Source organism: Phyllobates terribilis, unplaced genomic scaffold, assembly GCF_046119375.1.
Source record: "Phyllobates terribilis strain yellow unplaced genomic scaffold, ASM4611937v1 Scaffold_5__5_contigs__length_657084704, whole genome shotgun sequence".
Classification (NCBI taxonomy): domain Eukaryota; kingdom Metazoa; phylum Chordata; class Amphibia; order Anura; family Dendrobatidae; genus Phyllobates; species Phyllobates terribilis.
In genome coordinates, this window is record NW_027362765.1 from 639,267,206 (window position 1) to 639,293,455 (window position 26,250).

Sequence of the window (26,250 nt, forward strand, 5' to 3'; positions counted from 1 at the left end):
TTGGCTACATATGCTATATTTAGGGAGAGGGGGGTTTAGGCTATATGTGGAGGAGGGGGAACTAGGCTGTATATGCTATATGTGGGGGAGGGGGGACTAGGCTATATGTGGCACAGTTCCACTCCTCCTGTCCTGTATAGATGCACTGCGCAGTTCCACTCCTCCTGTCCTGTATAGATACACTGCACAGTTCCACTCCTCCTGTCCTGTATAGATGCACTGCACAGTTCCACTCCTCCTGTCCTGTATAGATACACTGCTCAGTACTACTTCTCCTGTCCTGTATAGATACACTGCACCATACCCTCCTCCTGTATATATACACTGTACAGTCCCACTCCTCCTGTCCTGTATATATACACTGCACAGTACCACTTCTCTTGTCCTGTATATATACACTACACAGTACCACTTCTCCTGTCCTGTACATATACACTGCACAGTACCACTTCTCCTGTCCTGTATATATACACTACACAGTACCACCTCTCCTGTATATATACACTGCAGAGTACCACTTTTCCTGTCCTGTATATATACACTGCACAGTACCACTCCTCCTGTCATGTATATATACACTGCACAGTACCACATCTCCTGTCCTGTATACAGTGGGGGAAATAAATATTTGATCCTTTGCTGTTTTTGCAAGTTTGCCGACTTACAATGACATGAACAGTGTATAATTTTAAGAGTAGGCTAATTTTAACATTGAGAGATAGAATATCCCAAAAAATAAAGAAAATCACATTGTATAAATTAGATTTTTTTTTTTGCATTTTGCAGTGAGAAATAAGTATTTGATCCCTCTGGCAAACAACACTTAATACTTGGTGGAAAAACCCTTGTTGGCAAGCACAGCAGTCAGACTTTTTTTGTAGTTGATGATGAGGTTTGCGCACATGTCGGGAGGAATTTTGGTCCACTCCTCTTTGCAGATCATCTCTAAATCATTAAGATTTTGAGGCTCTCGCTTGGCAACTCGGAGCTTCAACTCCCTCCATAAGTTTTCTATGGGATTAAGGTCTGGAGACTGTTGGCATATACAACAGATTAGGACTTATTATAAGTGAAAGGAGGACTTTATACTAACCAGACAGCAGATGGCGATAGTGTGTAAAGTTATATGCTTGCTGTAATGGTGGGAGGAAAGCTCTCAATTGTTGGTTGTTCTTACTTCCTGTGTTTTCTTTTTTTCCTGAATGTGTTATGTCAGCAGCACATGAACTGTGTGACACTGAATTGTATCTCATGTTAATCCAGTAAGAAGTAAATACTGTTTACTCAAGATATCTTGCTGATTGAAGCTCTCGTAAGTACAGTGGTGACTGTAAGAAGATGCACTCTGCGACAGGTTATGGGCCCAGGCCGGAACCCAGACACTAAAGCCCAGACACTACAGGCCCGCACTACAAGAGGATCCTGGTTTATAACCCCAGATAACGGAGCACACAGATAAGCTTTGTAAACAGAAGGAAATAAATCCAGATACAGAGTGACAAAGGAATTCATGATCCCAGGAGCTGGATATAATTACAAAGAATTCAACACAGGCAGGACATACAGGAACTATCAGCAAGAAAAAAGAATATCTTCAGTACAACTCTCTAAACAAGTAAGACTATATAAAGATGATGAGTAACACAGAACTGAAATTCACAGTAGCTAAACTTAATAGTGAAAATTATCAGTTATGGAAATTCAAAGTAGAGATGTTGTTATCTAAGGATGATTTATGGGAAGTAATTGTTACATAAAGACAAGATCAAGATAATCAGACATGGGATAAGAAGAATAGACAAGCGAGAGCCACCATTAGCTTATTAGTGGATGATGCTCAATTAATACATATAAGAAATGAAGAAACAGCTAAAGGAATGTGGGAAGAATTAAGAAAACTATGAAAGACCTAGCTTGAATCACAAGTTATTTTTATTAAGAAAGCTTTACAGTATGAGATTGAGTGCAAATGACGACATGCAGAAGCACATATTCTCAATGATGGAAGTGATATCACAGCTAAGATCTATTGGTGAAGACATTAAAAGATAGTCATGTAGCAGCTATATTATTGTGCAGTTTACCAGATTCGTATACAGCCTTGATAAATGCCCTTGAGACGAGACCAGAAACTGACATTACATTAGATTTTGTGAAAACAAAACTAATAGATGAATATCAGAGAAGAAAAGAACAAAGAAATGATTCTTCTACTGAAAAGGACAGTGAAAACGCTCTTAAAGCTACAGAATTTAAAAAACCCTGTAATAAAGAGACAAGAGAATCCTTCAGATGTAAGAAAAAAGGTCATTTAAAGAAAGACTGTACCATATGGAAAGCAGAACAACAAAAATGACAACATAAAAAGCATACACAGAAAGTAAAAAACACAATTTCCGATTCATGTGAGAATAATTGGAATGGCCCATTTAAAGTAACAGACAAGAAATCATCACTTGGTTGGTTTATTGATTCAGGAGCAATGAGTCATATGACAAGTGACAAGAATTTCTTTACTGATCTTGATTTAGATAAGAAAGAAGCCATTTATCTTGCAGATGGAAGCAAAATAACCGCAGAAGGTATCGGACAAGGTATGCTAAATTGTTCAAACAAGTTCGGACAAGATTCAGAGATACTTGTACAGGATGTGTTGTATGTTCCAAAATTGGAAGGCGGATTATTATCTGTGAAACGTTTAACCGCAAAAGGACTTACAGTAAAATTCAAAGACAATGAGTGTGCAATTATTGCAGGAAACAAGGTGTTAACCAAAGTCAAGGCAGATGAACAATTATATCATTTTGACACAACAAAGGAACAGATGAAGGTATGTACACATGATCACAAAAACTGTATTGACATGTGGCATAGATGTCTAGGACATGGATACCCTGACAGTATAAGGAAACTACAGAGAAAAGAATTGACAAAAGATTTAAAGATATCAGATTGCTCAATTACCGTAAGATGTGAATGTTGTATAAAATCCAAAGCCACAAGGATATCTATTCCAAAAGAAAGTGAGATGAAAAGCGAAAGACCACTTGATTTGGTGCATACTGACGTATGTGGACCCATGAAAGTGACTGCATCAGGAGGCAATAGATACATGTTGACTTTTATAGATGACTACTCAAGATACACAGTCACATACTTAATTAAGAACAAATGTGAAGTTTTTGATAAACTTGTAGACTATGTAACAAGATCAAGTAACAAATTTCAAAGGAAGCCAATTGTCATCAGAAGTGATAATGGAGGTGAATTTACAGGTCACAGAATAGAAGAATACTTAAGACAAAATGGAATAGAACACCAGAAAACTGTCCCATACACACCTGAACAAAATGGAGTAGCAGAAAGGAAAAACAGAACTCTAACAGAAATGATAAGATGTATGTTGACGGATTCCAAACTACCAGAGAAATATTGGGATGAGGCAGCAATGACAGCTACATATCTACAGAACCGTCTTTTTTCCAGAAAACTGACGTATGAACTGTGGCAAGGTATGAAACCAAGTGTCAATCATTTAAAAGTTTTTGGATGTAAAGTTTTTATATTCATTCCAACATAAAAACGTTCCAAACTTCAAAACAGATCCATGGAAGGAATATTCGTTGGATATAGTGAAAATTGCAAAGGATTTAGAATCCTAGATCCCAAAACAGACAGAGTTATGGTGAGTAACAGTGTGACATTCATTGAAGATTTAAATGAAGACATTATGATTTCAGTTGAAACAAAAAATGAGAAAAACAATAGTGACATAACTGAAGAAATATCTGATGAGAAAGAAGTAGAAATAAATGAAGAACAAAATACTGAAAGTGAAGAATCACAACTACAAACAGACACAGAACCAACACGTTCAATGAGAGAGAACAAAGGAAAACCACCAAAACGTCTCTCATACAAGACAAGCATAAGAAAAATCTATGAGCCTACCTCTTGGGAAGACATATCTAAACTTCCTGAAGAAGAAGCTAATAAATGGATAGAAGCAACAGAAACAGAAATTAAATCCATGCATGATTCAAATACATGGACCCTAACAGATTTGCCAGAAGGAAGAAAAGCCATAGGATGTAAATGGATTTTTAAAGTAAAATACCAAACAGATGGCACAGCTGAAAGATACTGAGCAAGACTCGTAGCTAAAGGGTATTCTCAAAAATATGGAGAAGACTATGATGAGACATTTGCTCCAGTTGTCAAACACACTACAATAAGAACTTTACTTACAGTTGCAGCAATGAAACTGATGGAACTGAGACATCTGGATGTAAAGACAGCTTTTCTGAATGGAGATTTAACAGAAGACATTTACATGGAACAACCTCCAGGATTCAAAGATGAAAGAAATCCAAACAAAGTTTGCAAACTACAGAAAAGCATATATGGTTTAAAGCAAGCAGCTAAAGCGTGGAATGACAAAATCATGGAAGTACTTACAAATGAAAAATTTCAAAGAAGCAAAGCTGATCCATGCTTGTACACAAAAAGGCTGATTAATAGATGGATTTATGTACTCATATATGTAGACGACATTTTGATTTGTTTTAAACAAGAAAGGGATAAAGAAAACATTCTAAAAATCCTGAAGCAACATTTCGAAATCAAATACTTGGGAAATGTAAAACAGTACCTAGGAATACAGGTAGAAAGAGAAGAAGACGGAAGTTTCCTCCTGAATCAAAATCACATGATTCAAGACATAACAGAAAAATTTGGATTAAAGGATGCAAAAACAGTAAAGTCTCCATTGGAAACTAATTATCTCAAAGAGATGAACAGTGAAAAAAATATGCTACCAAATAATGAAGAATACAGAACAGCAATAGGAAAACTACTGTATCTAGTGACCGTTACAAGACCAGACATCGCAGCAGCAGTAGGAATCCTGAGTAGAAAGGTATCAATACCAAATAAAGCTGATTGGAATGCCGTGAAGAGAGTAATGCGTTATTTGAAAGGAACTAGCAATGTTAAGCTGAAATTACCCACAAGTGATAATTGCATTTTAACAGGATATGTTGATGCAGATTGGGCTGGAGATCCAACTGACAGAAGATCTACCAGTGGACATATTTTTTTCTCTCAGGTGCACCAATAAGTTGGACAAGTAAGAAACAGTCAATTGTGACACTGTCTTCAACAGAAGCAGAATATGTTGCCGCAGCACATGTGAGTCAAGAAGTACTGTGGTTAAGACAATTGTTGACAGAATTAGGACAACCACAGTTGGAACCAACAAAACTGAAAGAGGACAATCAAGGATGTCTTGTTCTTGCTCAGATGGAAAGAGTCAATCCAAGAACCAAGCATATTGATGTGAAATATCATTTCTTGAGAGATCATCAGGAACAAGGAGTCTTGAAGTTAGAGTATTGTCCTACTGAAGAAATGACAGCAGACATCTTCACGAAGGCGTTGAATGCTGATAAACACCAGAGACTAATAAAAAAGTTGGGTTTGATTGAATAAGTCCTTACTGTTGAGAAAGGGTGTTGGCATATACAACAGATTAGGACTTATTATAAGTGAAAGGAGGACTTTATACTAACCAGACAGCAGATGGCGATAGTGTGTAAAGTTATATGCTTGCTGTAATGGTGGGAGGAAAGCTCTCAATTGTTGGTTGTTCTTACTTCCTGTGTTTTCTTTTTTTCCTGAATGTGTTATGTCAGCAGCACATGGACTGTGTGACACTGAATTGTATCTCATGTTTATCCAGTATGAAGTAAATACTGTTTACTCAAGATAACTTGCTGATTGAAGCTCTCGTAAGTACAGTGGTGACTGTAAGAAGTTGCACTCTGCGACAGAGACTGGCTAGGCCATTCCATGACCTTACTGTGCTTATTTTTGAGCCACTCCTTTGTTGCCTTGGCTGTATGTTTTGGGTCATTGTCTTACTGAGTACCACATTTTTAATCTTGATTTCTTTTAGTGTTTCTTAAAGCCCTAAAGTTGCCATTTGAAATTACTTTAGTTTTGTGCCATGTCTGTGATCTGCTTTTTTTCAACAACATTAAACAACTGAATGAACATCCTCTGAGCCCGGTGATTCCATAATTTTTGGCAGGGCTTGTATTGCGTAGTTTTTTTCGCAGGACAAAAGCTTCCGGCTCAGATAGAGAATGGGATGTTCTTCTCCATTTATCTCTTGAGAGAGTACGGCTCCTAGACCAAGCTCTGAGGCATCTGTCTGGACCACAAACTCTTTCTTGAAGTCTGGTGTGCTGACACAGTGCTGACTTCAACAGTTGAAACGCAGTCTCTGTTTCCTCTGTCCACTTCACCATGGTTGATCTGGTGCCTTTTAGGAGATCCGTCAGTGGCGCGGCCATCATGGCAAAATTTGGGATAAACCGCTGGTAATATCCTACCATTCCCAGGAATTATCTCATTTGCTTCTTGGAGAGCGGTTTCGGCCAGGTCTGGATTGCCTCCACTTTATTAACTTGCGGCTTTATTTCGCCTCTCTCGACGACATAGCCCAAGTACTTGGCCTCCTCTTTTCCAACGGCGCATTTTTTTGGATTTATTGTAAATCCCGCCTTCCTTAGAGCATCCAGAACAGCCTGTAGTTTAGGTAGACGACTTTCCCAGTCTGGGCTAAAGACTACAATGTCGTCAAGGTAGGCTGCGGCATACTTCTTATGTGGGGCTAGGATCCGATCCATAGCCCTCTGGAAGGTGGCTGGGGTCCCCTGTAGTCCGAACCGCATCCGAGTGTATTGGAAGCACCCATCAGGTGTTGAGAAAGCCGTCTTCTCCTTGGCCGTATGGGGCATGGGGATCTGCCAGTAGCCCTTCGTCAGGTCCAGAGTGGTGATGTACCTCGCCGGTCCAAGCCTCTCGATGAGTTCATCGACGCGGGGCATCGGGTACACGTCACACTTGGACACCTCATTCAGCTGGCGGTAATCGTTACAAAACCTCCACTCTCTGTTGGGTTTTGTCACGAGGACGATGGGGCTCGACCATCCACTCTTTGACTCCTCTATTACACCGAGGTCTAACATCCTCTTCACCTCGGCAGAGATCACCTCCCGGCGTGCTTCAGGAATCCTGTACGGCTTCAGGTTCACCCTTATATGTGGCTCTGTTAGTACATCATGCTCTACCACCTGCATATGCCCCGGCAACTCTGAGAACAGGTCCCAATTCTGCTGGAGCAGTTCTCGACACTGTTGCTTCTGGGCTGGCGAAAGGGTCTCCGCTATCGTGACATCTTCCACCTGGCCTTCGGGAGTGTCTCCCGGGCAAGGAGTTCCCACGGGTTCCCAATCTCGCCACGGCTTGAGCAGGTTTACATGGTACACCTGGTGTGGCTTTCTTCGGCCAGGCTAGTGGACTCTGTAGGAGTAGTAGTTCATATGGGCCTTGCCACTTGGCCAGAAACTAATTTTCTATGGTGGGAATAAGAACCAGGACGTGATCCCCAGGTTGGAACTGTCTCAGCCTTGCCGACCGGTTATACACCCTCGCCTGGGCTTCCTGCATCTGGAGGAGATGTTCCTTCACGATGGGCATCACTTTCGCCATTCTCTACTGTAACTGGGTGACATGTTCGATGATGCTCTGGTGGGGCGTGACCTCAGCCTCCCAGGTTTCCTTGGCGATGTCTAGGAGACCTCTTGGATGCTGTCCATACAGGAGCTCAAATGGAGAGAAGCCAGTGGAGGCTTGAGGAACTTCTCTGACAGAGAAAAGCAGAAATGGTAGCTGGTAGTCCCAGTCTCGCCCATCTTTTTCAATGACCTTCCTGAGCTTCGCCTTTAAGGTCTTATTGAAGCGTTCCACTAAGCGTCCGTCTGTGGATGATAAACTGAGGTCCGAATCTGGGCAATCTGAAGGACTCTGCATAGCTCCTTCATCACCATGCTCATGAAGCGGGTTCCTTGGTCTGTCAAAATCTCTTTTGGCAGACCTGTCCGAGCAAAAATATGAATGAGCTCTCGGGCTATACTTTTACTGGACGAGTTCCTTAGGGGTACCGCTTCAGGGTACCGGGTCGCATAATCCATGACCACCAGGATGTATTGATGTCCCCGGGCCAATTTAACTAAGGGACCCACGAGGTCAATGGCAATCCTCTCAAAGGGAACCTCTATGACAGGTAGTGGAACTAAGGGACTACAGAAGTGGGAGGTGGGCGTGGTTATCTGGCAGGTGGGGCAGGACCTACAATAGTTTAAGATTTCCCGATAACATCCTGGCCAATAAAACCTCCTTATTATTCTCTCCTGTGTTTTCTCAACCCCTAGGTGTCCCCCCAGAATATGTGAGTGTGCCATGTTTAATATCCTCTGATGGTATGAAACTGGAACTAACAGCTGTTCCACGACCTCTTCACTTTTTAGTTTGGTCACCCGGTATAATAGCTCCCCCTAAACTGCAAAGTGTGGGTACCTGGTGTACGCCCCCGGCTCTTGAGCAACACCATTACAAACAGTAACATTATCCCACACCCATTTCAAGGTCAAGTCCCGAACCTGAACTGACCCAAAGTTCTCTCCAGGCACCTCTAATTCAGGGAGGTCGACCACCTCAGATACAGTCTCATCCTCGTCGCCGACAAGGACACATAGTGGGAACTCATCCACTTCCGATGTTGACCGGGGTATTTCTCTAGGGTCCTGGCTTTTTCCCACAGGACTCTGTCTTGATCCCTTCCCCCACAAGTCCCCGAACAAGGGAAAAGCGCACCCCAATATGACGGGATGTATCAGGTCCCTGACTACCCCGACCTCTTGGGGTTGGTCGCCACAATCTGTTCCGACTGTCACTCTGGCCACCGGATAGTTCTTGGCGTCCCCATGTATGCAGCGGATGCCCACAGATTTGGCAGGGATCAGCTGGTGGGGAAGGGTGGCACTGATTAAGGTTACCAGACTCCCAGAGTCCAACATCCCCAGGACCATCACTCCATTAACGGATACGGCACATGCCTGCGGCTCCTCGCCGGGTTGACAGTCCGCACTGCAGGCTGGGTAAGCATAATATGAACATCGTCTGCCTAGGCTGCAGTCCATTGGCTCAGCAGACGTATGACACTGGGCAGCTACGTGTCCCAGATTGCGACACCGCCAACAGATCACATCCTTAACAACAGTCCTTGCGGCACCTTCAGTGGAAGTGGGACACCCCCCAGTTGTGGCTCTGAACCCCTTCCGTGGTGAACCCGCCCCCTTTTGGGCACTCCAGTAGGGGGAGGTGATTATGTCGGGTTTCCCTAGGGACTTTTCGACCACTTGCTACCTCTCCACGAGGCCAACAAGGTCGTCCGCATTCCGAGGGTCGCCCTGGGCAACCCAGGTCTGCACCGGCCTGGGTAGGGAATGGATGAACCTGTCCATCACCACACGCTCAACCATCTGGGCAGGAGTGGAAGACTCTGGCTGTAGCCACTTCTGAACTATATGTAACAAGTCGAACATCTGTGAGCATGGAGGTTTGTCGCCAGCATATGCCCAGTGGTGGACCCTTTGCGCTCTGACAGACTAGTCACTCCTGAGCTTTCCAATATCTCGGTTTTTAATTTTGCGTACTCCTTTGCGTCTTGTAAAGTCAGATCATAATAGGCCTTCTGCCGCTCCCCGGTCAAATATGGCACCAGAACCTCCGCCCACTGCTCCTGAGGTAAATCTCTCCCGCTCCGCCACCCTTTCAAAAACAGTCAGTAATGCCTCAACGTCATCCCCCGGGGTCATCTTCTGTAAGGTTCTCCTTATCGTTTTCCTGACGTGTGCATCCTCACCTGGTTCAGCTGCTGGATTTGCTGTATCAGGAGTTTATTTGTCTCCTGCTGCTGCTCCCGTTACTGCTGTAGCTGATCTCGATGCTGCAGCATGCTCTGCTGGGTCTGCAAGTGCATTTTCTGCATGCTCTGCTGGCTTTGGGCCAAGTGCTTAACGAGCTCCTGCATGCTGCCGGACTTCTCTGGCTGGCTGGCGGCCTTTACCCAGGACATCCACTGGTCTCTGTGGCAGGTACATGTGTTCCTGGAATCTTGCCCGCATTCTCCACCAACTGTGGTAAGACGACTCGCTCGGCCACTTCCGGAAGTAGACTCAGGAACCCGGGTTTTCTTTGCAGGCTTTATTAGCAGCATAAAGCTCTGCACTCCAGCAAAATAAATACAGCCTTATTTGGCTAAACCACAAAAACAAAAGATAAACTATAGCACAGTCCATATATGTGTGTGCGGGTCACACACCCAGGTTATGTCCAACCTTCAGCTCCCTCCTGAGCTATGGCTGTCCAGTCTGGAGACCTTGCCTCTCCAAACACAACTCAAAGAAAAAAAAAACAGGACAGAACATTTAAACGTTGCTCAGCCACACCCGGAGGTGGAGGTATAGGGAATGATATAACATGCTGGCAGAAAATCCATTGGTTTCAGTTCACACAGGCTAGCATACCTCCCCTCATATACCATACCAGTGACTCTGTCACAGCTCTTACTGAGGAAAGGAGGTTGTTGGCAAAAATCTCGTGATACATGACCCCATCCATCTTCCCTTCAGTACGGTGCAGTCGTCATGTCCCCTTTGCAGAAAAGCACCCTCCAAAGTATAATGCTTCCCCCCACCATGCTTCACGGTTGGGACGATGTTCTTAGTGTTGTACTCATCCTTCTTCTTCCTCCAAACATGGCGAGTTGAGTTAATGCCAAAGAGCTCAATTTTTGTCTCATCTGACCACAGCACCTTCTCCCAATAACTCACACAATCATCCAGGTGTTCCTTGGCAAACTTCAGACTGGCCTGCACATGTGCCTTCTTGAGCAGGGGGACCTTGCGGGCACTGCAGGATTTTAAACCTTTAAGGCGTAATGTGTTACCAATGGTTTTCTTGGTGACTGTCGTCCCAGCTGCCTGGAGATCATTAACAAGTTCCCTCCATGTAGTTTTAGGCTGATCTCTCACCTTCCTCATGATCAAGGATACCCCACGAGGTGAGATTTTGCATGATGCCCTAGATCGATGTCGATTGACAGTCATTTTGTATTTCTTCCATTTTCTTACTATTGCACCAACAGTTGTCTCCTTGTCACCCAGTGTCTTACTTATGTTTTTTTAGCCCATTCCAGCTTTGTGCAGGTCTATGATCTTGTCTCTGACATCCTTACAAAGCTCTTTGGTCTTGCCCATGTTTTAGAGGTTAGAGTCTGATTGATTAATTGAGTCTGTGGACAGGGGTCTTTTATACAGGTGACTATGTAAGACAGCTGTCTTTAATGCAGGTAATGAGTTAATTAGGAGAGTCTAACTGGTCTGTAGGGGCCAGAACTCATAATGTTTTGTAGGGGATCAAACACTTATTTCTCACTGCAAATTGCAAAAAAAATTATCTAATTTATACAATGTGATTTTCTTGATTTTTTTTGGCTATTCTCTCAATGTTAAAATTAACCTACCCTTAAAATTATAGACTGTTAATGTCTTTGTCAGTGGGCAAACTTACAAAAACAGCAAGGGATCAAATACCTATTTCCCCCACTGTATATACACTTCACAGTACCACTTCTCCTGAGCTGTATATATACACTGCACAGTACCACTCTTCCTGCCCTGTATATATACACTGCACAATACCACTCCTTCTGTCCTGTATATATACACTGCACAGTAACACTCCCCCTGTCCTGTTTTCGGAGAGGTGGCATTGCACTTCTGGATTGTCATTATTGGTTCATTATTTTCTATGTTCCTATGGGCAAGTAAAAATAAATCTTGAAAAAACTGATTAAATGGGTTATCCCAAGTGTGGAAGTTATCCCCTTTTTTTCTGGATAGGGGATGACTTTCCGTTTGCTGTGGATCGGACCACTGGGACCCCCACGATCCTGAGAAACGTAGCTTTGAAGAGCATCATGTAAATGGAGCTGTGGTTGATCATCCGCACTGTGGCGCCATTCACATGTGACTCTTCAAATAACTCATTTAAGAGAATGGTGAGGGGCACGACAAAGTAAAAGCAAAATTCACTTATTGGGGCTGATGGGTGTTACAGTATGTGGGCTTGGGGGGTTTGTGTGCCAGAGCTGCTTTTTACTCCCTGTCCTGCCCTGCCTGCCTGCAGCTACAGTAACACCGAGAGCTACAGCAGCATCAGCTCCTGCAGCAGCAGCAAGCTCACCAGGAAACAACCAAGCTATTGCTACAACAGATCCAATTGCAGTAGAAAACTCAGCAGCAGCAGATACTGCTTCTGGCAAATGCCATCCAGGGCAGACCAACTGCCCCACCCCTAGGGCCAACTGATGACTCACGCATCAGGAAGGCGGTAAAACGGGTCATGCAGAAGATGACCCCGGGGGATGATGTGGAGGCCTTTCTGGCAGTCTTTGAGAGGGTGGCTTATCGGGAGAGACTTCCACCAGAACAGTGGGCAGAGTTTCTGACACCATGTTTGTCGGGCAAACCCCAAAAGGCATATTATGACTTAGCACTGCAGGATGCCAAGGAATATGCCAAACTAAAGACAGAGATCTTGGCACACCTGAGAGTGAATATGGCGGTGAGAGCACAACTAGTCCCCCACTGGGCGTATGCCGACGACAAACCCCCTCGCTTGCAGATTTGACTTACATCTGGTCCAGAAGTGGTTGAAGCTGGAGTCTTCCACTTCAGCCCAGATGGTCGAACGGGTGGTGATTGACAGATTCATACACTCCCTTCCCAGGTCCATACAGACTTGGGTTGCCCAGGGTGACCCTCAGAATGGAGATGACCTCGTCGGCCTAGTAGAAAGGTACCAGGTGGTCGAGAAATCCCTTGGGAAACCGGACATAGTCACTTCCCTGTACTGGAATACCCAAAGGGGGACGGGTTCACTACGGAGGGGATCTAGAGCCACAACTGGGGGGCAACCCACTTCCACTGAGGGTCCCGCAAAGACTGTTGTTAAGGAGGTGGTCTGTTGGCATAGTCACAATCCTGGACACGTAGTCGCCCGGTGTCCTATGTCCCCCGAGCCAATGGACTGCAGCCTAAGCTAGTGTTGTCCCTATTAGTCTTATCCAACCTGCAGTGTGGACTGTCAACCCGGCAAGTGGCCGCAGGTGTGTGCCATGTCCTTTAACGGAGTGAAGGTGCTTAGACTGTTGGACTCTGGGAGTCTGGTGAACCTAATCAGTGCTACCTTCCCCACTAGTTGGTCCCTTCCAAAACCGTGGGCGTACATGGGGACGACAAGAACTATTCTGTGGCCAGAGTGACCGTGGGAACAGACTGTAGTGCCCAGTCCCACAAGGTCGGGGTGGTCACTGACCTGATACATCCCATCATATTGGGGCGCAATTTTTCCTTGTTTTAGTACTTTGTGGGAAAAGGGAACTGTATTGAGTTGCGTGGACAAAAGCCAGGTCCCTATGGAAGAACCCCCATCGAAATCTCAAGTGGATGAGTTCCCACTGTGTGTCCTTGCCAGTGAAGAGGATGAGGCAGTGACCGAGGAGGCCGACCTCCCTGAATTAAAGGTGTCTGGAGAGAACTTTGAGACTGCTCAAGTTGGGGACCTGACCTTAAAGGGGGTGTTTGACCAGGTTACTTTCTGTAACGGGGTTGCTCATGAGCTAGGGGCGGACACTAGGATCCCCCACTTTGCAGTTATTGTAGCAGGTGACCAAACTAAGGGGTGGGGAGATAGTGGAAAAGCTGTTAGTTCCAGGGCCATACCGACTGAGGGTATTGGATATGGCCCATTCACATGTTCGGGAGGACACTTGGGGGTCGAGAAAACTCAGGAGAGGATATTGAGGAGGTTTTATTGGCCAGGGTGTTACTAGGAGATCCTAAACTATTGTAGGTCCTGCCCTACCTGTCAGATAACCGATCCCTCTTCCGACTTCCATAGTCCTCTAATCCCACTAACTGTGATAGAGATCCCCTGTGAGAGGATTGCCATGGACCTAGTGGGGCCTATAGTTAAATAAGCACAGGGCCACCAATACATCCCAGTGGTCAATCGACTATGTGACCTGGTACCCAGAAGTGGTACCACTAAGGAACTCGTCGAGTACGAGCATAGCTCGGGAACTTGTCCATATATTTGCGAGGACCAGACTGCTGAAGGAGATATTAACCGACCAAGAAACTCCATTCATGAACAAGGTAATTAAGGAGCTGTGTAAGGTCCTCCAGATTGCCCAGCTGTGAACCTCAGTTTACCATCCGCAGACAGACGACCTAATGGAGCACTTTACTAAAACTTTAAAGGTGATGCTAAAAAAGGTTGTTGAGAAGGATGGTCATAACTGGGACTACCTGCTGCCATTCCTGCTCTTCTCAGTAAGGGAGGTTGCGCAATCCCCTACTGGTTTCTCCTCATTTGAGCTACTGTATTTCCGACATCCGAGAGGGCTCCTGGATATTGCCAAGGAAACCTGAGAAGTCGAGGTTACTCCCCACCGGAGCATCATAGAGCATGTCGTCCAGATGCAGGAGAAAATGGCGAAAATTATGCCTATCGTGAAGGCACATCTCATCCAGGCACAGGAGGCCCAGACAAGGGTGTATAACTTATCAGCAAGGCTGAGGCAGTTCCAGCATGGGGACTGTGTTCTGGTGCTAACCCCACAGTCGAGAGCAAGTTCCTGGCCAAGTGGCAAGGGCCGTATGAGGTGGTGGAGAAACTCAGTGAAGTTAATTATAAAGTCCACCAGCCAGGCTGAAGAAAGCCGCACCAGATATATCATGTGAACTTGCTCAAGCCATGGCGAGATCGGGAACCCGTGGGAGCTCTTTGCCTGGGAGCCGGTCCTGAAGCCAAGGTGGAGAATGTCACAATAGCGAAGACTATCGCTGGCTCAGAAGCAACAATGTTGAGAACTGCTGCAGCGGAATCGTGACCTGTTCTCGGAGTTGCCGGGGCATACGCAGGTGGTAGAGCAAGGTGTGTTGACAGAGCCGCACATAAGGGTGAACCTGAAGCACGCCGTGAGGTGATCTTGACCGAGGTGAAGAGGATGTTAGACCTTGGCGTGAAAGAGGAGTCAAAAAGTGGATGGTCGAGTTCCATCGTTCTCGTGCCAAAGCTCAACGGGGAGTGGAGATTTTGCAATGACTACCGCTGAATGAGGTATCCAAGTTGATGCATACCTGATGCGTCACGTCGATAAACTTATTGAGAGGCTTGGACCTGCGAGGTATATTACCACCCTCAACCTGACAAAGGGCTACTGGCAGATCCCCATGTCCCAGAGGGCCAAGGAGAAGATGGCTTTCTCAACACCTGATGGGTGTTTCAAATACACTCGAATGCCTTTCGGACTGCAGGGGCTCCCAGCCACATTCTAGAGGGCCATGGATCAGAACGTAGCCCCACATAAGAAGTATGCCGTAGCCTACCTTGATGACAGTGTACTCTTCATCCCAGACTGGGCAAGTCACCTACCAAAGGTTCACGTGATTCTGGATGCCCTGAGGAAGGCGGGATTTACTATAAATCCGAAAAAATGTGCCATTGGGAGAGGCAAAATTAGGCCGCAAGTCAATAAGTTTGAGGCAATCCTGAACTGGCTGCAACCGCTCTCCAAGAAGCTGGTGAGACCGTTTCTTGGAATTGTGGGATATTACCAGCGGTTTATCCCAAATTTTGCACTTACGGATCTTCTCAAAGGCACCAAATAAATGATGATGAAATGGACGGATGAAACGGAGACGGAATTCCAACAGCTGAAGCTGGTATTGTGTAAGCAGCCAGTCCTGGTCGCACCAGACTTTAATAAAGAATTTGTGGTCCAGACACACGCCTCAGAAGTTGGCTTAGGAGCCATGCTGTCCCAAGAGATAAATGGGGAGGAACATCCCATCCTGTATTTGAGCAGGAAGGTCCCTTCCTGCGAGAAAAACTATGCTATAGTAGAGAAAGAATGCTTAGCCATAAACTGGGCCATAGATATCCTGAGATATTACCTACTAGGCCGGAAGTTCAAACTAGTATCAGATCATGCCCCTTTGAGATGGTTAAGGGAGAAGAAGGGAAAGAATATCCGTGTGACTAGGTGGTTCTTAGGTCTCCAGGACTTTAATTTTTATGTGGAGCATAGACCCGGGAAGTTACACGGTAACGCGGATGCCCTCTCCAGAATTCCCTGTTTGGTGTCTGAAGGTGCCCAAAGCCCCGGCTTTTGGCAGAGGGGGGAATATGTGACAGAGTAACTGGTGATATACAGGTGCTTCTCACAAAATTAGAATATCATCAAAAAGTTAATTTATTCCAGTTCTTCAATCCAAAAGTGAAACTCGTATATTATATAGAGTCATTACAAAAAGACTGATCTATTTCAAGTGTTTATTTCTGTTAATGTTGATGATTATGTGTTATAGACAATGAAAACACAAAAGTCATTATCTCAGTAAATTAGAATAATTAACAAAAAATACCTGCAAAGGCTACCTACACATTTAAAAAGGTCCCTTAGTCTGTTTCAGTAGGCTCCACAATCATGGGGAAGACTGCTGACTTGACAAATGTCCAAAAGGCAGTCATTGACACACTGCACAAGGAGGGTAAGCCACAAAAGGTCATTGATAAAGAAGTTAGCTGTTCACAGAATGCTGTATCCAAGCATATTAATGGAAAGTTGAGTGGAAGGAAAAAGTGTGGTAGAAAAAGGGGCACATGCAACCAGGATAACAGCAGCCTTGAGAGGATTGTTAAGAAAAGGCCATTCAAAAATTTGGGGGAGATTCACAAGAAGTGGAGAGCTGCTGGAGTCATTGCTTCAAGAGCCACCACACACAGACGTATCCAGGACATGGGCTACAAGTGTCGCATTCCTTGTGTCAAGCCACTCATGACCAAAAGATGACGCCAGAAGCGTCTTACCTGGGCCAAGGAGAAAAAGACCTGGACTGTTGCTTAGTGGTCCAAGGTGTTGCTTTCAGATGAAATTTAATTTTGCATTTTATTTGGAAATCAAGGTCCCAGAGTCTGGAGGAAGAGTGGGGAGGCACACAATCCAAGCTGCTTGAAGTCTAGTGTGAAATCTCCACAATCAGTGATGGTTTGGGGTGCCATGTAATCTGCTGATGTAGGTTCACTGTGTTTTATCAAGATCAAAGTCAGCCCAGCCATCTACCAGGAAATTTTAGAGCACTTCATGCTTCCCTCTGCCGACAAGCTTTTTGGAGATGGAAATTTCATTCTCCAGCAGGATTGGCACCTGTCCACACTCCCAAAAGTAAAAATACCTGGTTTAAAAACAATAGTATCACTGTGCTTGATTGGCCAGCAAACTCACCCGACCTTAACCCCATAGAGAATCTATGGGATATTGTCAAGAGGAAGATGAGAGACACCAGACCCAACAATGCAGATGAGCTGAAGGCTGCTATCAAAGCAACCTGGGCTTCCATAACACCTCAGCAGTGCCACAGGCTGATCGCCTCCATGCCACGCTGCATTGCTGCAGTAATTGATTCAAAAGGAGCCCCGACCAAGTATTGAGTGCATTTACTGAACTTGCATTTCAGTAGGCCAACATTTCTGATTTTAAAATCATTTTTCAAGCTGGTGTTATAAAGTATTCTAATTTACTTAGATAATGACTTTTGCGTTTTCATTGGCTGTAAGCCATAATCATCAACATTAACAGAAATAAACGCTTGAAATAGATGACTCTGTTTGTAATGACACTATATAATATATGAGTTTCACTTTTTGTATTGAAGAACTGAAATAAATTAACTTTTTCATGACATTGTAATTTTGTGAGAAGCACCTGTATGTGAGGGGAGATATGTTTCACTGCGGCTATTAGCTTCAGTGAACTTAACCTTGAAGTTTTCTCCAGCACGTTATGTGCTGGGGGTTAAACCACCATTTTAAAAGGGCTTGGTTTTTTGTGAATGACTATATAGCGGTACGGAGGTCATTCACCCTATCTCCACTTCAAGGGTGTGGCTAAGGAAGTTAAATGCTCAGTCACTGTTTTTTTCTCTCTGGTGTGATTTGGAGTAGGAGCTTCACAGAAGGACTCTGCTGAACTGTTTTGTGTTACCCGAACTGTGAAATGCTTTATCTTTTTGTTTCCCGTTATCCCGGAGAGGCCATGTTTATTTTGTGGAACCCTGACGTGGTTTATGCCATGTATTAATAAACCCACAGGAAGTTAACCCAAGAAGTGTTTCCTGTGTCTGCCTCTGTGAGAGCCAAGCAAGTCGCTTTACCACACTATGTATAGGGGAGCTGTACATGGGGGAACTCAGGGTAAATTATTACTGAACGTGGGAAGGACTTAGGGGACATTATTACTGTAAATGGGGGGACTCAGGGAACATTATTAAATGTTAAGTGGGCACTTAATGAGCATTATTGTTATAGATGCATTCAGCATTGTGACAATCGAAGGTGCACAGAATGGACATTATTACTTTCAAAGGGTCAAAATAGGAGATACTGTTTTCACTTACACATGTCATTAATATTTTCTAGGGGTAATTTTACCATCTAGAGGGCACAAAAGAGGCATTTTACTTTTTAAGAGGCACAGTGTGGGCATTATTATGTGGGATACTAAGAGGAAAACTGTTTGGCTAAGTGCCCACGATACAGAAATACTGCAGATTTTTTCTCCATCTCCCTGGCAGGAAAAACGCATGCGGATTTTACATGCGTTTTTCCTGCCAGGTAGAAGCGTTTTTGCATGCATTTCTGCATGCGGGTTATCAAGCGCTTTTCCAAGTGATTTTAGCATTACTTGGAAAAGTGCTTGACAACTTGGTCACACTATATAAATCCATGCAACCGGCATGGATTTATATAGTGTGACCAAGTTAATAGTTAAAAAAACGAATACAAATGGTAAAAAAAAACAAAACATTATGCTCACCTTCTGATGGCCCGCGGTCTTCTCTCCGGTGCGTCCGGTCTCTTGTACAGCTCGCGATGGTGTAAAAGGACCTTCCATGACGCCGACGTCAGCGGTCGCGTGACCTGTCACATGACTAAATGACGTCATGGAAGGTCCTTTTACACCATCACGAGCCGCCGGGGAGCCAGGACGCATCATACAGGAGACCAGGGTACATCGGAAGGTGAGTATAATGTATATTTTTTATTTTAAATTCTTTTTTTTTTTACAGGTACTATGGTACCCGGGTCTGGATGACAGAATCGCTTAATATCCGCATGTGCACATGTAGTCATGCGGATATTAAGAGATTCAATGCAAGTCAATGGCGGCAATTACGCTGCGTGTCTGCAAAATTAATGGACATGCTGCAGATTTTTCCACAATGATAATCCGCAGCGGAAATTTCCACAGCATGTGCACAGCACATGCGGATTATCATTGGGGACCATGGGGCACGTATTACCAAGCGTTTTTTAAGCGTTTTTTTCTGCGGAAATTCCGCTGCAAAAACGCTTTAAAAATGCATAGTGGGCACGCAGCCTTTGTGTACCACACAGCAGGTTCACCAATAGGGACACATATGGCAGTGGCTCAGAATTTTGATGACAGAAGGACGAGGAGTTTGCATAGGCTGATTAGAATAGAGGGGGGCAGTGCTGTAAATGTGAGAAGTCAAATGTGTCTTTGTTGTAAACGCTACAGATGCCTGGAAGAAGATGTTATGGCGGTCTGGGCTAGATAAAAAAACGGGAAAGGTGAACGACTCCATGAGAAAGAACGTACCCTGTAAGTCACTATCTATAACTGTACTGTAATCTCTTATACTGTAAGTTCTGCAGGACTGGTATTTACCACTATATGGTCATCATATGGTGGTAATATCTGTCTTGTTCTTTGTATATAGATTTATTCTCAGTAACAGCACAGTCATCTGCTGCGTAAGTTTCCACACAGTTAGGGTGTGCCACTGTACTTGTAAACATAGTTACCTGGTTGGGGGCTCACTCACATGTTTGCCTCCCCCTCCCGCTGAGCTGACCCCTTAGCTTCTGCTCTGGTAGAATGTGATTAGCGACCAGTTGGGATGGATGTGGAGAGGCAGGGATAAAAAAAAAAAAAAAAATGTTTCTTCATGAATGGAACAAGGTCAAAGATGGTAAGTGACCTAGGTATATATACTGTAAATGACACCTTAATACATGGTTAATACAATCAGTACTTTCACACAGCTGTTATGTCAATCTCACATGCAGAGGGGACAGTTTTTCAGGGCTGCTCTTTCCAATATTGGGAGCAGAGTAGCTACTAGTGAAAATCTAGATTATTTCATGGGTATCAAATACTAACAGTTGGCGTCTAATAACACATACATTTAAGAAAAAGTATTACTGGATGATACATACAAGACAGGCCCACTTGGCGAACTTACGTGTTCAAATCCTGGCTGGAATTCATATTCTCCTGGAAACCCTCCTCCAATATCTAAGAGCCTCATCTCATGACCAAATTTCTTTCCGAGGTCAAATACATGTCTGGCATCAGCAATACCCTGGTAAAAAGCTTGTGGATTCTTGGATTTTGTACCGACATGAAAACTGAAGCAGAAGTGGTATAGCAGTTACATAACACAAGACATAAAGCTAACAAATCTATTATAGAGATCAGGAACATTTTAATTTCACTTTCGTAACATTTGTGACTTTTTTTTGCTTGTGGCATCTGGGGCAGATCTTCACATTGTAAAGAAAAGGTTTATTGCACAAAATAAACAATCACTATGTTTCGACCCATTACAGGCCTTTGTCAAGTCAAGTCTGTCTTTCTGTCCCCTCCTGGGCTCCACACGCCATGTTTCTCTAATATCATGACCCAAGGTAATATTACTACTTTTACTATCTGACCTCATCTTGTGACATGTTCTGGGCTATGTTCTATACATATGTCTGTGATAGTACACTGCCACCATTGAAGCTATTAGCTGACTAAAGGTACTTCATCTATTTTTGATACATGAAATCTACATTTCTTGCCTATGTCCTGTAGTATAATATTGACATTACTCCTTTGCTGCTCACGACAGTCTGCTTTGATAAGTCTTTTGATATTTTATATCATACGATATTCGATGCAGCTACTGTCTGTTATATTGATGTTAGCCATTATGCCACTTTCATAACATGTCTCTGGCATATACCTGTTATAATTTCCTTTACTCACTGTTGGCCATATTTGATAGCCACTGGTGTGAGTTTTCTTATTATAATAATAGATATTTATTGTGGAGTTTGATATATCAGTGTGATGCTTGGTTGGGGACCACTAGTTGCTCTTATATGGGAATACACCATCTGTAGGTTTAAGGCCTTAAAAACTGAACTTTCGTGGGCGGAGACAGCACATCGAGGCGTGAAAATACCCCCAACCCACTCAGAAGCCGGCCTGGAGAAGAGGACGTCCAGAAACCAAGGTTCGGCCCAGAAGAGGAGTCATCTACAGGAAGAGGGCACAATTCAAAATGAAGACCGGCCGACCGGGTAAGCAACGACGCAGGCACTGGGCATGGCTGCGTGAGGGACCGCCAGGAGTGATGGGTGACACTGATTGTGTTGTGTCATCCGGCCGGCCCAGGAAGAGACGGAGTCTCGAACAGGGAAGAAGCGTGGAAGACTCGGAGCCGCCATTCCTGTCACAGCGCACTGCTTATAAGTGTTAGCATGGAGCAGTATCGCACCTTCCGTATGCCGCAAGAGCGAGAGGAGGAAGCGCCAGCTGCACCACAAGCGTCACCGAGGGCCGAAGGTTAAACAGCACCTGCAGCCTCCCATACCCGGGGAGAGAGTCCCGATGTCCCTTCAACGGCTGGAGGATTAAGGGGAACAAGAACTGTGACCACTACCTCTCAGCAGGTAATACAGCACTACAGCATCACAACCTATGGCACTGCCTTAATCGGTAATGGCGGTGCTGTGGCTGAGGGGTCAACAACAGACGACCCGGGAGCAGCTAGATCCAGACATGGAGATGGCCGACCCCACAATCATCTGCAGCATGGAGTGCTTTAATGAAGGAGCGACGAGAATCCAAGAAGGATGGGTAAAGAGCTGCTGTCTCTGTTATTTTTTCTGCTCCTTGTGTCCTCCCTGTTGGAGGTTGAGTAAAAAGAGGAAAAACCTCTGAGGGCCTGAGTTTTAAGGCAGTTGCCTTGTTTGTTTTAAGGACTGATCCTTAAGTGGCCTGAAGTTTGCCCCTGAGAAAGGGAAGGGGGTTAGTTACCCAAGACCCCAAAGGCCGGCTGGCCTGTAGCTGAGAGGAGGATGTACCCTCGGGGCTGAGGAGAAGCCCAGTTGAGCCAGATAGGCTTACCGTTTTATTTTTATTTTCCTTATTTTTTGTTGCGCCCGTTGCACCTTTTTCCGCTGGAATCCAAAACTAAGGACTGTGTGGACACTAGCTGCTTCCGGGGTCCTTACCGAGAAGGACCGGTGCTACAAGTCTTGTCAGCCAAATATGTACTGCACACTTGTTTCCAGGGTCCGCATCAAGGAGGACCGGTTCCAGTTTTTGTCTTAAAAATGGACTATGTGACCTTCTAAAATTGGACTGTCATTGTTACAGGGCCCTTAACCGAGAAGGGCCGGCGTCAAAGAGGGGAAGACACAATAGTCTTTGAAAATGTTTTAAATGACACTCACCCTCTCTTCTTTCCTAGGACTGTACAGCTGGGGACAGCAATGTTTTAAGAGTAGGAGGATGTGAGGGGTGTGTGGAGAATGTCTACTCCACTCCCCTGTAGAACTGTAATGTTTTAGTAATTCTATGTATGTTTTAGTCATCTGAAAATGTGTTATTTTCAGGTACGGCCATTAGATGGCAGCAGAAGTACTGTTTGATACTACATTACCCTTATGTCAGTGGGACACAAGGTTAACTAGTTTGGGGAACGCCCTCAGTGACAAGCTAGAGCCTGTGGGATCTCTGGGAGTGAGATTCAGCCATCTTGGTTAGTTAAGAAGTAGCAGTGAGTAAGGAGAGACAGAGAAGAAGAGAGACTGGTGTGTGTGGGCGAAACCAGGAGGATTAACAGGAACCGGCACACCACAGTTTAATCTATACTCTAAAAGTAAATTTGTGGATCCTGGCCTCTTCTAGCCGATAGGCAGTAACAGAAGTGCCTGGACTAGGGAGCTCCAGAAGCGAGGTAGTCCCTGCTAGACTCAGGTATTGGGAGCCGTGTTAGAAGCAGGAGCTTCCCCGTGAGAAAGTCCAGAGGCAGTTTCTCCTAGGTCAGACCGTGACACGGTGAGTCACACCGTGATTAGCACCGTGTGGGGATTAAGACTGTGTTTTACCATCTGTGACTGCCGTGTTTTGCAACAAGTGTTGTACCTGTAATCTCCTGTTTCTAAGCCCGTGAACAATTAAATTGGACTGTTTTGTTTTTAAAAGAACGGTGTCGTCTTTTATTAACATCGCAGAGAATCTGCACCCGTCCGAACACAGGATGAAAGTGAGTAAAGACTTCTACAGCATACAGCCCAAAGTACAGCACACCATACACACCCAGGGACAAGCACGTCCCCATATTTCTGTAGCGGGCCGGGGTGATGAAGAATACACTGCGACACTTGCCCATGACTACCACCCTGCCCCCCGTTACACTTCTTTGGTGCAGATGTGAAGCAGAATTTTTTAAGGGGACGTACTAAACTGCATATTGGGATGATGGGCTGCAATGCTAGACTCGACCACTAGATGGCAGCACATTTTTCAAATGCAGACCAGGAAATGACTTCTGGCCTTGATACTGTGTTAGAAGAAGCAGCAGTTTTTAACTCTTGACCTGTAATATAGAAAGAAATTAGAGGGAATTCAATGGAAATACTAAAATGAATCAGAACATCCACAGGGCTGGATTAAAGTTTAATAATAGAACCAGGGAAAACAGATTGTAACTATTTGGGATTATGTGTAGAATATCGGGGTTACACACGCCTGGTGATATATCTCATCAACATCTCATAGGAATATAGATATAATTATTGTTCTGTATGGGGATTATGGCTAAAATATCACAAATACACATGCCCAGGAACTTACTTCATCTACATTCAATAGGAATATGGGTATAACCATTGTTCTGTATGGGGATTATGGGTGAAATATCACAAATTCACATGCCCAGGAACATACTTCATCTACTTCTGATAGGAATATGGGTATAATTATTGTTCTGTATGGGGATTATGGGTGAAATATGACATATACACATGCCCAGTAACATACTTCATCTACTTCTGATAGGAATATGTGTATAACTATTGTTCTGTATGGGGATTATGGGTGAAATATCACATATACACATGCCCAGTAACATACTTCATCTACTTCTGATAGGAATATGTGTATAACTATTGTTCTGTATGGGGATTATGGATGAAATATCACATATACACATGCCCAGGAACATATTTCATCTACTTCTGATAGGAATATGGGTATAATTATTGTTGTGCATGGGGATTATGGCTAAAATATCACAAATACACATGCCCAGGAACATATTTCATCTACATTCAATAGGAATATGGGTATAACTATTGTTCTGTATGGGGATTATGGGTGAAATATCACAAATGCACATGCCCAGGAACATATTTCATCTACTTCTCATAGGAATATGTGTATAACTATTGTTCTGTATGGGGATTATGGGTGAAATATCACAAATACACATGCCCAGGAACATATTTCATCTACTTCTCATAGGAATATGTGTATAACTATTGTTCTGTATGGGGATTATGGGTGAAATATCACAAATACACATGCCCAGGAACATATTTCATCTACTTCTCATAGGAATATGTGTATAACTATTGTTCTGTATGGGGATTATGGGTGAAATATCACATATACACATGCCCAGTAACATACTTCATCTACTTCTGATAGGAATATGGGTATAACTATTGTTCTGTATGGGGATTATGGGTGAAATATCACATATACACATGCCCAGTAACATACTTCATCTACATTCAATAGGAATATGGGTATAACTATTGTTCTGTATGGGGATTATGGGTGAAATATCACATATACACATGCCCAGTAACATACTTCATCTACTTCTGATAGGAATATGGGTATAATTATTGTTCTGCATGGGGATTATGGCTAAAATATCACAAATACACATGCCCAGGAACATATTTCATCTACATTCAATAGGAATATGGGTATAACTATTGTTCTGTATGGGGATTATGGGTGAAATATCACAAATGCACATGCCCAGGAACATATTTCATCTACTTCTCATAGGAATATGTGTATAACTATTGTTCTGTATGGGGATTATGGGTGAAATATCACAAATACACATGCCCAGGAACATATTTCATCTACTTCTCATAGGAATATGTGTATAACTATTGTTCTGTATGGGGATTATGGGTGAAATATCACAAATACACATGCCCAGGAACATATTTCATCTACTTCTCATAGGAATATGTGTATAACTATTGTTCTGTATGGGGATTATGGGTGAAATATCACATATACACATGCCCAGTAACATACTTCATCTACTTCTGATAGGAATATGGGTATAATTATTGTTCTGCATGGGGATTATGGGTGAAATATCACATATACACATGCCCAGTAACATACTTCATCTACTTCTGATAGGAATATGGGTATAATTATTGTTCTGCATGGGGATTATGGCTAAAATATCACAAATACACATGCCCAGGAACATACTTCATCTACATTCAATAGGAATATGGGTATAACTATTGTTCTGTATGGGGATTATGGGTGAAATATCACAAATGCACATGCCCAGGAACATATTTCATCTACTTCTCATAGGAATATGTGTATAACTATTGTTCTGTATGGGGATTATGGGTGAAATATCACAAATACACATGCCCAGGAACATATTTCATCTACTTCTCATAGGAATATGTGTATAACTATTGTTCTGTATGGGGATTATGGGTGAAATATCACAAATACACATGCCCAGGAACATACTTCATCTACTTCTCATAGGAATATGGGTATAACTATTGTTCTGTATGAGGATTATGGGTGAAATATCACAAATACACATGCCCAGGAACATATTTCATCTACATTCAATAGGAATATGTGTATAACTATTGTTCTGTATGGGGATTATGGGTGAAATATCACAAATACACATATCTAGTAACATATTTCTTGTACTTCTGATAGGAATATTGGTATAATTTGTATTCTATATGGGGATTTTGGGTGACATATCAGGAATACATATGTGAACAATTTTCAAAAAGAATATGACTTGTGGCAGGTTGACCACAGTAATGATA

General features: G+C 43.6%; 1 protein-coding gene across 3 annotated transcripts in view; it reads right to left on the reverse strand.

The window, feature by feature from the left end:
* LOC141273817 (ornithine decarboxylase-like) overlaps window positions 1–26,250 on the reverse strand; it is a 326,868-nt gene that overhangs the window by 98,752 nt on the left and 201,866 nt on the right. For all 3 annotated transcript variants that reach the window (XM_073686196.1, XM_073686197.1, XM_073686194.1), the window contains one exon: window positions 20,310–20,475. In XM_073686196.1, coding sequence (XP_073542297.1) covers window positions 20,310–20,475 — 166 coding nt within the window. The remainder of the gene's footprint in view (window positions 1–20,309; window positions 20,476–26,250) is intronic.